At 36.5% G+C, this 16,277-nt stretch overlaps 1 protein-coding gene across 4 annotated transcripts in view; it reads left to right on the forward strand.

Moving 5' to 3' along the window:
• The window catches only part of PPARGC1A (PPARG coactivator 1 alpha), a 598,261-nt gene that overhangs the window by 550,663 nt on the left and 31,321 nt on the right, over window positions 1–16,277 (forward strand). For all 4 annotated transcript variants that reach the window (XM_006918959.3, XM_006918957.3, XM_025051802.1 and 1 more), the window contains 3 exons: window positions 11,021–11,215; window positions 12,995–13,117; window positions 13,988–14,192. In XM_006918959.3, coding sequence (XP_006919021.1) covers window positions 11,021–11,215; window positions 12,995–13,117; window positions 13,988–14,192 — 523 coding nt within the window. The remainder of the gene's footprint in view (window positions 1–11,020; window positions 11,216–12,994; window positions 13,118–13,987; window positions 14,193–16,277) is intronic.

Genomic DNA, 16,277 nt, shown 5'->3' on the forward strand with positions numbered 1-16,277 from the left:
TATATATATATAAATATGCAATAAATGTGGTACAGGTCTGCATGTGTGTGCAGGAGCGGAGGGTGTGTCAGGTGTAGACATCAGAGTTCAGCTCGGTATAGATTTCTGGTGGTCATTCCATGCGATAAGCATGCAAGTAGCTAGTGATTATGGCAAACTGCTTTCTTTAATTCCAACATTCAACCCTAACAAGTAGCAGGTAGGCAATGACCTTTATTCAATTTGTAAGAGTTTCTGAATATCCATGTATTTAATAATTTTAATACTACACTTAAAATCTCTATGTCGTGTCAGCTTCCCTTATAAAGGAAAGAATGTTGTCTTTCTTCTTAATTTGTTTATATTCCATCCTTACCTCAAAGTCTACTTTAAATGGTTCCTCTATTATGGGATTTTTTTCAACAAATTCATATTTTGTTTCACTTATTTTGAATTCAGTCTAGTATATGAGGACATTAATATAATAATGATAATATTAATAAGAGCAAATATAGCTCTTACTATATATCAGGCACTGTTCTACACTATTTGTATGAATTAGCTCAGTTGATTCTCAAAATAACCCTACAGTATAAGTCTTATTATTATAACTTACTTCTCAGGCATGAAACCTGAGACACAGAGAGGTTAGGTAAGTTGCTGAAGGTCACACAGCTTGTAAGTGACGAACTCGGATTCCAAACTCAGGTAGTCTGACTTCAGAGTCTATATTTTACCTCACTAATGCTTTCATAAAAACAAACAAAAAAAACCTCTTATAAGGCTTTTAAGCCCTTTTCGAGCTACAAAATAATCTTAAGAAGTCTAGAAATGTTTAGGAACTCTGTGAAAGTGTATAGAAGAAAATCCTCAAGAATCATTTAACATGATCTATGTAATCAAGTAGACTACAAAACTAAAATAAACTTTATGATAATGGTGATGGTCAGAAAATGTTGAAATAAGAGGAAGATGATTGACAATAGAAAGAATTAAATGCTATATGACTAACCAAAAAGAAATGTAGGAAGTAAATAAACAGTAAGCTGTAATCAACAAGGAATCATAGACCATGAAACATCTAAGCACATTAATGTAAAATATTGGGAATAAGAATTCACACAGAATAAATTAAAAATATGTTATTAATAACTATTAAGAGCTGCTAGAACTGCATGTGTTAGAGGGGATAAATCCAGCATACATGGAATCGTAAATTCTAACTTGATTTATACACTATTCACAGCCACAAAACAGCGACTTATCCAAATTTGCATGATTATCAGAATCACTTGGTGTGTTTATTAAAACTTCAGAATCCTGGATTGCTCCTCTAGCAATCAGTTCTTGACTAGGGGCAGTTTGCCTTCTGGCAAATATTTGGCAATATGTGGAGATATTTTTGGTTGTAATTATTGTGTGGTGGGGGGGTGGGGGGGTGGTGCTACTGGCATCTAATGGGTAGAAGCCAGGGATGCTGTGAAATATCTTAAAATGCACAGGACAGACCCCTATAACAATGATTCATCTGGCTCAAAATGTCAGTATTGCCAAAATTGAGGAACTCTGATCTGGAGATTTTGATTTTGTGTCTGCAATGGGGCCCAGAAATGGGTATTTCTATCCAAAGATCCAGGTTATTCTTATAAAGGCTTTAGGAGCTTGAAGATACCAGTAGGAGCTGGATTTGTTGAAAAATATCCCATTGAAGAGGGAACACCTAAAGTAGACTTTATGATAGGGATGTAATGTAAACAAATGAAAGGGAAAGGGAAGAGCATTCTACTAGAAGAACAAATCACTCTCAGTAGGGCTAAAGACAGGCTACACAGTAACATTGGGCCAGCAATAAACGGTGAGAAGCAATCTAAAGGCAACCCCCACTTTCTACATGAAAGACCAACTCTGCTTTATGGAATGGGACTGCATTTCCCTATCTTAGTCTTTATCTGTTGTAATTAACTTTCTGATATACCTTTCTGATTCATTTTGTATCCTCTGATAAGAATATAGATTAGGGTAGCTCATGTTTATGCCTATTTTTGTTTTAATAATTTCTTTCATAAAATTCCAACATATAAAGAGAGTGAGAACAAGGTTTTATCAGATGCATCATCTCCAATTCTACCTGTCTCATTAGCCGCATGAGTTTCATGCTAATAATAGGATTAATGGGTAGTTTAAATGAAATTGTACATGTAAAGAAAGTAACTCGCCACCAGGTACATAGGAAGCACTCAGTAAATATCAGCTGCTATTTACTATTATTTTTTAATTAAAGCAACATTTATCTGTCATAATATTTATGTCACTCTTTAAATGAATAGAAAAATGTGAAGTTGGGGTTTAAGATAATTCGTATCTTCTATCAAACTTAACAACTGTTTATTTTGTATTTTGTTTTGATTGTAGAGGATTGAGAAAATTCAGCTTTATAGAAATGAGTATTTGTAAATGGCCCCGGGTTTTAAACTGCTTACCCTCATGTCTCAAGATATTTTTTTAATTCTTGATACCAACACAAAATGATTCATATGGCAGGTTAATGTGGTGGAGGCCTTTACTGTTTAAGATAAGATAACGCATTTGAGTGTGCATGTTTTTTTCTAAATACAAATTCATTATGTTGGTAGATGAGTTCAATTATGTAAATACAGAAAATATATGCCACAATTTTTATAGGAAGTCCTTATATTAACTAGTCTGATGTCCAGGGTTCCATGGAACACAGCTCGAAAAACACCTCTGGCTAAGACTAGAACATATTTCTAGCTTGTAGATGAGTGTGTTATGCAGTAGGGAGTGAAGAAGCTCACTCTAGTCCAGATAGATAGAGTGCATCGATTGTTTTCTTGATTGGGGAGCCTGATGCATGGATAGAGATAGTAAGTTAGCCTGGAATGGTCTTCTTCTCATAAATCATCTTGGCTCTTTCGAGATATTTACAAATTAATTGTTTGATGATGCATTCCAGTGTCCTCCCAAACACTAGAGTTGGAGTGAGTAAATCTGCATTTACAAGACACATCTGAACCCCTTCCTTTATAAAAGATGGACATTACATTGTCTCTTACAGATTCAGTGCTTTGGAACTAATTTCAGAATTAGCTCCTTTGTAGTTGTTACCGTTCATATTTACTTCTTTTCCAGTAATAATACATTGGCTGCTTGCCTAGCCTATCAGCTGGTGTATGAGAAACGAATTTAAGCTAATTTTAAATCATAGCCTAAAATAAACATTATTAATAAGATAAATCTCCTGGGGATGGAAAGAGATGAGATGTACAGAGCAAACGGCGATGACAACAACAAAAGGAAAATGAAAAGTCAAATTAGATTCTTAGGACTCGTTAGACTTTTTAGTTATTAGTCCCCATTATTTTTAATAAGCATCTACTATATGCCAGGTGTCTTAATAGTGATCAGACAGGCCTCACAGACTTTCTATTTTAGGTAGACCATGAACAAGATAAATCAGAAAAAAAAAAAATACATATTGAGTAATATAAATCAGCGTCCAAGGAAAAAATAAACCAGGAAAATGGATAGAATGTGTCTGGAGTAGCTAGGAAGATCTCACTAGGTACATGACATTTAAGTAAATGAGTGGATAAAAGGGCAAGCCATGTGGCCATCTGGCAGAAGAGCCTTCTAGTAAGGGGAAGTGGCAGGTGCAAAAACCTTAGGGCAGGAGAATGCAGGAGAATGCCTGACATTTTTGTCAAGAGAATGCCTGAAATTTTTGTGGACTAGTAAAGAGATCAGAATGATTGGAAAGGATTCAGATGGATAAATGGGGATGTTGACAGGGTCAGATGATGTGGGTCTCGTATAGAACAACCAACCATACATCTCGGCCTGCAATAGTCCCAGTTAATGCACAAGTGGTTGATTATGTATAGTACCCCCTCTCACTCTCAGAAGCACGTGGCTTGGAAGATACATTTTATGATGAGCCTAAGCTTGTAGGTCACTCTGAGGAATTTGATTTTAGTCTTAGAGATATGGGAAGCCATGGAGAGTTTGGTCATAAGAGGGCCAAAGTATGACTTAGGTTTTATCAGGATCACTTAGTCTTCTGCATTGAGAACGAACTGTTGGGATGGGTGGCAAGTGGCAAGGATGAAAATAGGGAAGCCAGTTAGAAACCTACAGGATTATCATTCTACCATGCATAATGTAGTCAGAGCTGGGTTATTTCACTTGAGGCCACGTAGCTAGCACATGGTGAAAATGGGACTGGGATCAATCCTCCAGACTTCCTGTCTGGTGTTCTCTTCACAGTGCCCAGTTCCTCTCTTAATTTAACCTGTGGACATATTTTGAGAAATAGATAGAAAATACCCCAACCCCTTTGTCCTTGAAATAGCTTATTTTGAGTGCATCAGCCAGGATTTTCTTAGGCCTTTCTCTTGAACCTCTGTTTTTATACTTTCAGCTCATGTAACCTCTTCAGAGTAATACACTCCACATGTTCAGTACATGCTTATTAACTCATGAGTATGTGATATATGCTAATAAGTTAGAACGGAGTACAGATGTGAACATACATTAATGCCTACTTAAATAGGAGCATAAATATTAACAGGAATTAAATAGACTCCCGTAGGTCTAAATATATCCATGGGTATATTTATTTTCACTTGATTCTTATTTTATTTTTTGTGGGGATTATCTTTAGTTTTTAATCATTGGTTTCCTCAGCGTGGATAACTGGAAGGAAAATACACATGTCGATTATACACTCATATAATCAACTGCAGTGAAATATATGAGGCTACACTTAGGAGACTGAGATATATATACGTGCATACATTCTGTTTTAAATATGTGTGTACTTTAGATGAAAACTTATGTGTGTTTAGGGGATAAGGTATGTGATGTATAGGCGCATTTACATATGCGATATTTTAAGTAGCCTATTTGTGCATAGGGAGTTACCCAGATAGTGAAGTTAAATTCTGTATTCTTTCTACTAGCCCACACATCACTACTACCTTAAATTCCAGTAACTTTGGTATCCCACAGGGCAAATACTTGTCACATAATGTGCTTATCTTATCTCTCCTGGGAATAAAATAGGGGAATAAGCTAGCTCTCAGGGCATTTGTAAGAAATGAATAGATACAAAAGTATTTTTATAAGAAATGTGTGATGTAAGGTGATCTTTATCGTCTTGATTATTTTTCTGTTGTACATATATGCTTGAGATTTACTAAGTCATTTTTTTTCTACCTTCAAGTGCTCATCTCTTTTTAAAAACTCTTTATTCCATATGCTAAACAAAAAGCTAGGGGGTATTTTGAGAACTTTTCTTATTGAATGAGGTACAAGTTAGCAACCGTTAAGAAGTGCCATGTAGGGATTCTGCCCATTTCTTTTGGGGCATGCAAAGGCAGGCAGACACATTGTTGGTGCCCATGCCTGGGTGTAAGAGAAGCAAGAAAAAACAAAATAAAACACAGTGGATTATAGAGCATTCAAGGAGAGAAAAGATAAAAGGAGAAGAAAGAGAAAGAGAGTTGTTAAAAGTAGGTATTCAAAACATTTTATAACCTTTTCAACAAAGGCTCAGACCACTGATTGGACATGTGCAATAAACAATCAGTGAAGTGATATCTATCCTGATTAAAATGATTTAAAGAAAAAAGCTAAACACCTAAAATTCTATTTTAGTGGTATATAGTTTGAATTATTTTTTATTTCATTTCAGAAAAAAACATTTTTTTATTTCGAATTTAGCTTCTTATAAATCTTGACTCAAACTTTATATATCAAAAGCAAATTTATACATGCGAAAGTTTTTTGCCTTTTTGTGCATGAAACTGAGGTACATGACTTTATGTGTGGACACATTCAGGAAAGGGACTTGTATGATCAATTGCATTCCTTACTTGAACCCCAAAATTTATCATAAAAGTCACTTTCTCATTTATTTATTTTAATTTCTGGTGGGGTCTAGTGGAACAAATAATCCAAAATAATAGGCAATCCAAAAATGCATTTATATTTGGCTTCAGAATACATTACCAGATGTTACTTTAGCAAATTTCTCTTCCAAATTAGGCCTCACTTGAAGTAGAAGTTAATTTAGTCTTTCATTAGCTACTTCCAAATCAGCCGGATGCGGCAAGGAGTTAGCCCAAGGCATGCTGGGTAGTTGGAAAGAAGCTGGCCCAGTGTAAGAAGTCAGTGGTCGATCATGCTCAAAGAATGAAATTCAAATACGAGTAATCAAGATGGGCATATACATGGCATATACACTGAAAATGTTTATTGAGCATCTTCTTGAAGAATTCTAAGGCCTTTATTAACTCTTTATCTTCTTCTTAATCATGAGTGCAGAGAAAAAATCTGTAAAAGGGATTAGGCAGATAATAACTTGAAATTCTATATAGAATAAAAAAGAGGTTCAGAGAGGTTAAGTGACCTCTCACACAGATTGATCTCTGAGTAAACACTACCTAAGGTACTGAAACTGATTAATGAATGATAAGAAGACCCCACTGTTTCCTTCTTATTGATGATTTGAATAATGAGGAAGTAAGAATTCTCCTGGCCTAATTCACATTAAGAGAGCTAAGATAATGAAGCTGTGATTAAATGGCTATTAAACTATTTTTATCAAACAGAGATCAAGCAAGTGTGAGAATCTAGGGACGTAGAGCGTAATTGCAATTCCACAAGATGTAGAAAACATTACTATCGTAAGCAGGGCACGGTCCTTTCGTAATAGCCTGCATTTAGAAATCTTGGGGATACCACATGCAGTTTTCACTCTGGGTTTCTCCCTTCAGGTGTCTGTTAGCATTTCAAAGCCCCTCATCTCCTACTTAATTTAGTGGATTTATTCACTCTGTGTGCAGTGGAGTGAGTGGAATGCACTGTCTGCCCCAGGATGGGTAACCAGTTGGAATATCCTTGTGGCAAAGGCAGAGGACCCAGATATTACACACTAGATTCCAAATTTCAATTTTGAGGTGACTCTGGGTACTGAAGAGGCAGAATTTACCTTCCTTCAACTGTGCCTTTTGAATTATAGCACAATTAGTACAGGTCATATGGGGACCCAGCAGTCCCAAAAGGCAGTCATGAGCCTTCTGATTCTGTTGACTGTTCCAAACTCTCATTTATTAAGGACAGGGCATTGCTTTGGAATTGGTGCACATTCTAAATTTTGGGTTGTTCGTATACATGCCTGCATCTTATCGTCACTAAAAATTCTTTACGCCTCAAGTGAGTTTTTGTCGATGTGCCTTCTTTGTTCCTGGGGAGCCCTTAGAGAATGATGTTTTATAGTCTAAAGGACCTTTATTTAGGTCGGAAGAGTAGCCGTGGACTTGCATTGTATAAGGAGAGCCCAAGGTTGCAACCCTCCTTGGGAAGTGCTGCTTGATAACCACAGAGCTCAAGGGTGGAAATGCCTCTTGGCTTGGTTTCTATCTTCACTTGTACCCCTATGCTACCGGCTGCAAGGCAGAGCCCCGTTTGCGTAGCTATAGATCGCTACCCAAATGGTGATCCGCATTCTCTTTCTCACTTCACTGCTTTTCTTTTTTTAACTTACTTAAAGCTAATAAGTATATTTTTGTAAAAACAGCCGTTTCAAACGTCTAGAAAGCAGTATCAGAGCCGTGTCTTTGAAAGGTTATCTTGTCATGTCACTGACTAATGTGTCTTCATGTCCTGTCACCTGTGAACAGACATGTGTTACTAGGCCAGTGTGCTTCCTCTGCAGTGACTTTGATTTATTTGCTCTGTAAATTGGGACTGAAGCAATAATGGAAAGTGACATTAATTGTTTAACACAGTCCTTTTGGTCGCATCCATTGCCTTCTCTGGGAGGCGTTTGATTGTTGAAACTCAGGGTAAACTGATTGAAATTGCCACGCGAGGGGCAGTGTCCACTCAGGTTTATGTATAAGGATATCTGTTGAGCTTCAACACAGAAGTGTCATTGGTAAATATTAAACTTTCTCCCCAGTCTTCTATTATTAAAGAAAACACACAAAATTTAAAATAATAACATTCTTTTCTTCCTTAATTTAAAAACAGCTTTTTGAAAATAATTGGTCTAGGAGCCCCTCTTGGAGTCAACTGCATATAGGGAGGATAATTAAAAGGTTTAAATTGTTTTTAACAGACACTGACTATATATAATGATTATAGTCCAACTGGTCCATGCAAGTCGAATACCAGCCGGTTTTACCTACAGATCCCAACACACACATGCACACATATCCGCATACTCACTCACTCACGTTCACACACATACACAAACACAGTGGAAATCTCCCATCCAATAACCCCTCTTTGCCGATTTTGGTTCCAGTAAAGAGGAGAATTAAAAGAGTTGGTGGTTTAATCAGATCTTGTAAATTAATTATAACATTATCAGACTCCAATATTTCTGCCATTGTATTTGGTGTACATTTGCTCAGGCTTATTAAAGAAATTGAGAAAAAAAAACTAGTTAATTTAAGTGTTCTTTGTCATTTTTACTTGACTGGAATTATTGCAGTTTGTTTACAGTAGGGATGAAACTAAGGTGCTATTGTGTTATGTGATTGAAAGCAAATAGAGGCTTGTAGTATTGCTGAGAATCCAAACACAAAATTTAAATCGGGGTAAACACAATTGCTCATTTACTGGTAAACATTCTTAACTAACATTCTTGAGCTATTTTTAAACTTGAAATAAGCCTTTATGAAAATTGGGATCCCTGGAAAAAAGTGCAGTTTACTGAAAGTGTGTGTGTGTGTGTGTGTGTGTGCTTGAGATACTTCAAAATTATTTCTAATAGATAACATGGAGATACTTATAGTAATATAAATTTCATGATTTGGGAGATATTTAAAATCATATATATTTGACTTAATTATAATTTTTATTCAGAGCAGTTTAATAACCTGACTTGGTTTTTCGGTATGTGAGGGAATCTAATTAAAAAAAAAAAGATATTGGAATCTTTGGATACCAAATTATAATCCTTGACAGCATATAAAGAAAAATCATTTCAGTATCTTTATTATTAAAATTACATGGACATTGTCCAGAATAATTGAGGGGAAGAGAAGAACACCAGTAAGGTTTTGTGATTGAACTGAGCAATTTGAATTTTAAGGAATTGGTCAGTTTATGGAAGGAAGTGGTGCCATTTTGAAGTTAATGTTTTTTTCCTTCTGATTAGGAATGACCTTCTGCATTAGTTTTAAAACTTATACATTGTCACTCCACTCTGTGTGCCTCAATCCACTTGACTCACAATGTCAATTCCAGGGGCATTAGGGAAATGCAGTATGCAAGTGTTAAAAAATGCCCAGTAAAGGCCTCTGTGAGTAGCAAACAGCACTTCTTGGCTTCTTGAATACAAAGGAGAAAGAAATCTGTAGTTTTCCTCCTGGAATAGAGGCTGATCAGTGATGAGGGAAAACAATTTTTATGTGGAAATAGAATGCATACGTGATAAAAGCCTGCCTAATTTCTCTAGTAATACAATTTGATTTTCTGATTAGCTGTCTTATTCTGTGATTCTTGTAATTTTGTCAGGTCAATTAACTGGAGTTCAGTCCTAGAGAGAAAGGAAGTGTGGGCACTGCTAGCTTCATTAGATGTCAGCAGCTTAGGTGCATTTCGTAATAGAATCTGTGTGGGATAATTTAGCTATTGTTAATGTCATAGTGTACAGAACTTTAAAAAAAGACATGTGAAACAGGTCATTGGACAAAGAATGCGAAGAGCTAAAAGAAGGGAAATAAAGCGATACACACAACAATTTTCTAGGAAATAAATGCAGAACAATGAATTATTCAGCGAGTAATCGATGACTATGCTGTGTGCCCAGCATTGGTCACCCATGTGCATAAAATATAGCACATTGCCCAATAAGCAAGGTGCATAAGCTACAATTTGAGAGATCTTGAAAGTTTTTGTACAGACTACTGAAATAAATAATATCTTGTACAGTAAACTGTTTACAGGTTCTTCCCTTCCACTGGAGTATTATTGGAAGGGCAGAGTTTTGTCTTATTTCTCTTTGTATCTTCAACACCTAGCATGGCCCTAACATAGAGTAAGTGTTCAAAAATATTTGTGGAATGAATAAGTGAAGATTAGCTTTCCAAGTACGTGTTGGTGACAATGAGTGTGGGAGGTGGGAAAATGAGTTAGAATATGTTTGCAGGAGCCCCCGTTAGAAGTGACGTTGAACTGAAGTAGTGCCCTTGGCCGTGAGAAATGAATATATTTAATAGACATTACAAAATAAACCTCTAAGTAGTGACTGACCAGATAAAGAGGACTCAAGGTAGTTCCAGAGTTAAGGTCTGAAGAATTGTTACTCAAACATGAGAAGTCAAGAGAAATAGCAGTTCTGTCATCGGGGTTCTTGAAGTCTAGATTTTGGAGAAGAGGGAGCTATTATCAAGTATAAATATCCAGTAGGCAGTTATAGATTTATGACTAAAGTTGGGAGAGTTGTCAGAGAGAGAAATAAATGACTATGGAGTGTTCTGTGATAAAATTATAATTGAAACCATGAAAGTATATAGTTTCTCTTGGTATAGTTTGTTTCCAGTAGTATTCAAATAAGAGGGTTCTAACATTTTGCCAGGTATGCTGCATTGGAGATTGAAACACTGTGTATGAAGATGAAATAGATGATGGTTAAAATCCTCTCAAGTCCTGAGATTCTCTAAATCATCTCTTTTAGTCGGGGAAACAAGACAAACATGTGGAAAATGACTGTGAACAAGACAGAATCATATACAACAGTTTTAAGCACTGACATAAATTGCTAAATTGGATAGCTCGGCAATCAGAGATTGGTACAGTAGAGATATTAATTGATTGTGTGTTTCAGACCAAAAGTGAAATTTGGAATTTGAGGGAGATGTGATTTTGTATTCTGGCATGGACACCCAAAATTTCACGTACAGTTTACTCATTTGGCTAAACATGTCCAGTCTACACTGATTAATAGTATTGCCCATCTCCCAGTGTCAACTCACTCACGTCTTTGTCTGTTTTTCTGTTTCTGCAGAAGATAGATGAAGAGAATGAGGCGAACTTGCTAGCAGTCCTCACAGAGACACTGGACAGTCTCCCTGTGGATGAAGACGGATTGCCCTCATTTGATGCACTGACAGATGGAGATGTGACCACTGAGAATGAGGCTAGTCCTTCCTCCATGCCTGACGGCACCCCTCCGCCTCAGGAGGCAGAAGAGCCGTCTCTAGTAAGAACCCTTCCTACTGTTTAACAGGAATTGGAGTTGCCTCTGGCTACCCGCTGCATGGGTATGATGTAGTAACAATAAGGTCTGGATTTTTGATTTAGACTGATGCCAAAACAATCCCCAACTTGGAGTTGCAGATTCTGTGATTCTGTGCTTAAAAATATTGATAATACAGTCTCTCTGTGATCTTACTTCATTTTTTAAACTATCTTTTGTGTGTATATGTGTGTACTTTTATATCTTAGTATTATTTATGTTCATGATAGCAATTTGGAAAATGTAGGCAACTAAAAAGAATTCACCTGTAATTTCAAATAACCTCAAATACACGAAATGATTGAATTCTACTCTTTCATTAAGATATAGCATCAGTAAGTTTGTGAATTTTAAATGCATTCACTATTTTTAATGGTTGCATAGTATTTTATTATTTGAAGATGTCCTTGTTTATTGAGTAATCCCTATGGTTGGATATTTAGTCATTTTCTCCTGTTTTTTACTGTCATAAATTGTATAATAACTGACATTTATAGTTTTATTCTTATGAAAACAATTCTAGAAATAAAATGTAGATCAAGGGGTATATAATATTTTAAGCCTTTGAATCCATAATTGTTATGAAGATTGAAAAATAATAGCACATTTGCAACCTAAGGTACCCGAATTTATGGTAGACAATGAAGGGTGAGTTTGTTGGTAGTGAAGAGTGAATTTTCTTTTTGGTGCAGTGCTTGACCACAATTTTATTAGTTCTAAGACACAGTTTTACCTTCTCATCTGTGGTAGCCATTTGTCATTTGCAATAAATCTGATGTAAGAGCATACAATGTAAATTAGGGAATGCCATCCTCCAAACGTTAATAATGTCCTTGACGTGCCATTTAGAAGCTGTTTCTCTCCCATCTCTAAATTTTTAAATATTAAAAGCACTCCTTGTAAAAGCACTACTTTTTTCTTCTGCCTTTTGAAATTTCTGATCTAGAATAAGATATCTCATGAGTAATTGTTACTTATTCCCCAATTTCTTTATTTGTCAATATTGCTGTCTAGGACTCTGATTTCTTTACATTGACACCAGATGACTTTTATCCACACACTTGGTTCAACTGGGAGGTATTGTTGACCTAGAGTCATACTAAGTGAGTGTCTAATCAGGGAGGTCCTGAAAGGTCCTCGAGTCAAATGAAGAAACAGGGGTCCAGAGACAGTAAATACTTTGCTTGAGCCAGAACCCACATCTCCTGACCCTATTTACAAATCCTCTTCAGTGACAGCCACTCTTTTATCCCAAATATTCTTTGAATCAGTAAAATTTTTTACTTGGTTGTGCAACATGATTCAAAACATCACAGAATATTTTACTTATTGCCACTTGATTCATTTGGGTTATTGAGAGGAAAATGTCCATATATTACCTCCCTACTCCCCAAGTCCTCATTTAGCAAGTCAGCTTTTTCACATAGTAGTGACTTGGAAGTCCTTTTAGGAAGATCTTTTTGCCTAATTTTATCTAAAAGAAAGATTAAGGCGGACAATATTAAGTTTCAAATATAGGAAAAGGAAATACTTTCACAATTGGCAGTGCAATGTCAAACTTTTTCTTACTTTTTTAAAATTACCTTTCCTTTAGTGTCTTTGTGCTAAGATATAATTAAAGAGTAATAGAATTACTTTTTATGATCATAATTTATTTTAAGTTTAAAGTTTTGTAACTTAGTCCAGTGCTTAGAAGATGCATAACTTTTTTTTTACTTTTTCCCTTCTCCGATATGTTTCTAGCTTAAGAAGCTGTTACTGGCACCGGCCAACACTCAGCTAAGTTATAATGAATGCAGTGGTCTCAGTACCCAGAACCATGCAAACCATAATCACAGGATCAGAACAAACCCTGCAGTTGTTAAGGTACAGATGTAAGCTTTTTAATACAGAAGGAAAAGTAACAAAGAGTTTTCGCTTGAAGCTGTAAAACAATCGATAGTTTTATTTATATGTGTTAATTCAGCTGGGATCCTGCAGTTGCTTCATCATGGCGAAACACATTATGAAATGCGTTTCCAAAAGCAACACTCCAGCTACTTTAAACTAGAAAATGTTCATTTACGCTTTGTCTTTGGACAGTTGGAATGGAAGTTCTACCGTCTGTTACTCTTTGCCCATTTATTAATATATGCAGTAATGTGGGCTACAATTTAATTTGCTGATAGGCTGGTATTATCTATGAGTGACTTTAAGATGCAGGATTGCCATTTTGCCAGCTGTCTAACCTGAGAAAGATTGCTCTGGAATCACTGCAAAAGATCTATCTCTGCCATTAATTGGATGGAATGCTGGCAATGACATAATTCGGTTAGCGGGCTGTATTAAACAATGTTTGTCTTGCCATTCACTGTAAGTGAAAACGGAGCGTTAAGGGGTACTTAAGAGAATTGTGAATACTGGGCTCCAGCAATCAGTGGCAAATTAAGGTTTAAACCAGCTTATTTTTTTTTTTTTTATTCACCGTAAAGGCGCTGTAGGGTCTTGTTAGTTACATGTTGCTGAGTAAGAACATTGAAATGTAGGAGAAATGAAATAAAAAGCTGCATAAATGTCATTTAGGAATTTTAAATGTAATTTTCTTTCCTTGTTCTGCAAACAATTATTCACAGCTCATAGATCTAGTACACTTAGACTGAACACTTCATTGAAAATCCCATCTCTTCAGAAAACCTATATCCATTCTGATAAGGTTCAGTTCACTAATTTTAGCTTTCTTTATGCCTTGTTTTTAAGACCGAGAATTCATGGAGCAATAAAGCGAAGAGCATTTGTCAACAGCAAAAGCCGCAAAGACGTCCCTGCTCAGAGCTTCTCAAGTATCTGACCACAAACGATGACCCTCCTCACGCTAAACCCACAGAGACCAGGAACAGCAGCAGAGACAAATGCACCTCCAAAAAGAAGTCCCACACACAGTCACAGTCGCAACATTTACAAGGTAGGCTGGGGAGAGAAACGCACTCTGTGGGTGAGGGAGCTGTAGGTAAAGCCAACATGCACCGAGCTCACGATGCCCAAACTTCGGGCTTCCGTTCCGGTGGTGCCTGTTTGGATAGAGAAGTCAGCACTTTATTATAGATGGGGAAAAAAAATCCTTCCTTGGACACAGGTTGAACATATCCTATTCAGCTGATGTGCAGCCTAATTCACAATCACCAAAAGACACCTGAAATGTAAGCTTGGGTGGAGGGGGGTGACCGTTGAAGGGGGGCATCGCAACACCAGATGAGGTGAACATGAACTCTGAAATGCTGAGATAATTGAAGTTCTGAACAAACCGGGCTAGGCAACTTATTAAACAGCTTTGATTTTTTTCCTCTTTCAAACATGGAAGAAATGAGGCATCGTTGATTGCTATATATACCTTAAGAAATAGTAAATAATAATTATGCAGCCTCCCCTGATTATTAAGTGCATTCTTTTTCTTTCTCTCTCTGTTTCTTTTAGAGTACATATTAAGCTCCCAGATTTTATTTTGTAAATAAAGATTGGGAAATTCCTTGAATTTTTACGTGCTTTCTATTTTTAAAAACTATTGCCTAGATTACACGAAACATCTAGGTTGATTTTTATTATCTCCATACATTACTAGAAGACTGGAGCTTCTGAGGCAGATCAGGGTGATTTGGGGAAGAACTCTCTTGGCAGAGCAAGAATTTTCTTTCTTTTTGGCTCTTTCTCTCAAAATATTCTAGTCTGAGAGGCCCAAAGAGAGCTTGATGAAAATTACTGTAGCTTTAAAACATTCGTTTTCACGTGAACACAGCCTCTAACCTTGTAGTGCCAGTAGGCCTCTGCTAACAGAGCAGTTATAAACATCCACCTCTTTTTTTCCCTTTTGTTTTCCCAACTTCCCCTTCCAGCTGCAGACTGGTAGTCCCTGGGCCTTGTTTTGAACCATGATTATTTCACACAGGTCTGCCGTTGCTGCTGCTTTTCATAAGTATTTTCTTTCCCAGTGTTTCGAATTTCCCTCTCTCATCACTACCTCACCATAGGCCCAGAATTTTCAGGAAGCTTCCTTTAATATTTTATATTGGCTCTCAGTTAGATTGTCCTGGTGGCTGTCTCAAAAATCACTCTCCGTCCCTTTCCAGCAGTTCAGGGAAATGTATTCTTGAAATGAGTCGAATGCATTCTCTTGGCTTGCTTAGCCCTGATAGGCCCCTCATACCCACTCGCTGGAAGAGTTTGTCTCAGAGCAGAGCTGGACATGCTGTGGGACTCATGGCTGTCGAAAGCCTCAGGTGAAGGAAAGCCAGCTGGGCTTGCTCTAGTGAGTGAACTGAAGAATTCACTGAGCTATTCTCTACCTCATGTTCATCATGTGTTGATTTTTTTGGAGGTGAATTCGAAGTCTCAGGCTTGTTGTCAGTGAACTCAGTCCAGCAGCACATGTTTTAAAATTTTTTTTTTTTTAACTTTAATTGGTCCTTTTGGATTTTGAGGCTTTAAAAAAAAATTATTTTTAATTTGCTTACCAGAAAAAATTACTGTGAACTGTTACGAACCATAGCAGGTGAAGAATTAAATTGGCCTATGGAAGAATATTCTTTAGAAGAGACCTGCTGCATTTTATTTATTTATTTATTTTAGGTTTATGTCTGTGGTGGGGCATAAAAAGCTTATCCCAGAACAAAGCCATTTGCTCCCCCCCACAAAATTCTGTATTTATTAAAGGCCTGAAAGAAAATAAACATGTCTGGCTGTTAATAACTAACAGGAAATAAATGCTCGGTTTCAGGGATTATTTAAATTATTATTCAAAATTTAAAATTATAAACTATATGAATTATTGGAGACAATAGCTAAGAGGATCTACTGATGTTACCTTCATGTATTGTAATTTTTTCTCACTGAGCTTTATGTCCTCTCTTTGTAACGTTGTGGGGTCAGGTTCTTTTAGGTTCCTTAGGATAATGGTCTGACCTTTGGCCCCTGTTGGTATCTCACTTATTTGTTTACCCATTCATTTGTTGATGAATTCATTCATCAAGAATACCATGATTTGCATGAAAAAGAT

Source organism: Pteropus alecto, unplaced genomic scaffold (assembly GCF_000325575.1).
Source record: "Pteropus alecto unplaced genomic scaffold, ASM32557v1 scaffold5, whole genome shotgun sequence".
Taxonomy (NCBI): Eukaryota; Metazoa; Chordata; class Mammalia; order Chiroptera; family Pteropodidae; genus Pteropus; species Pteropus alecto.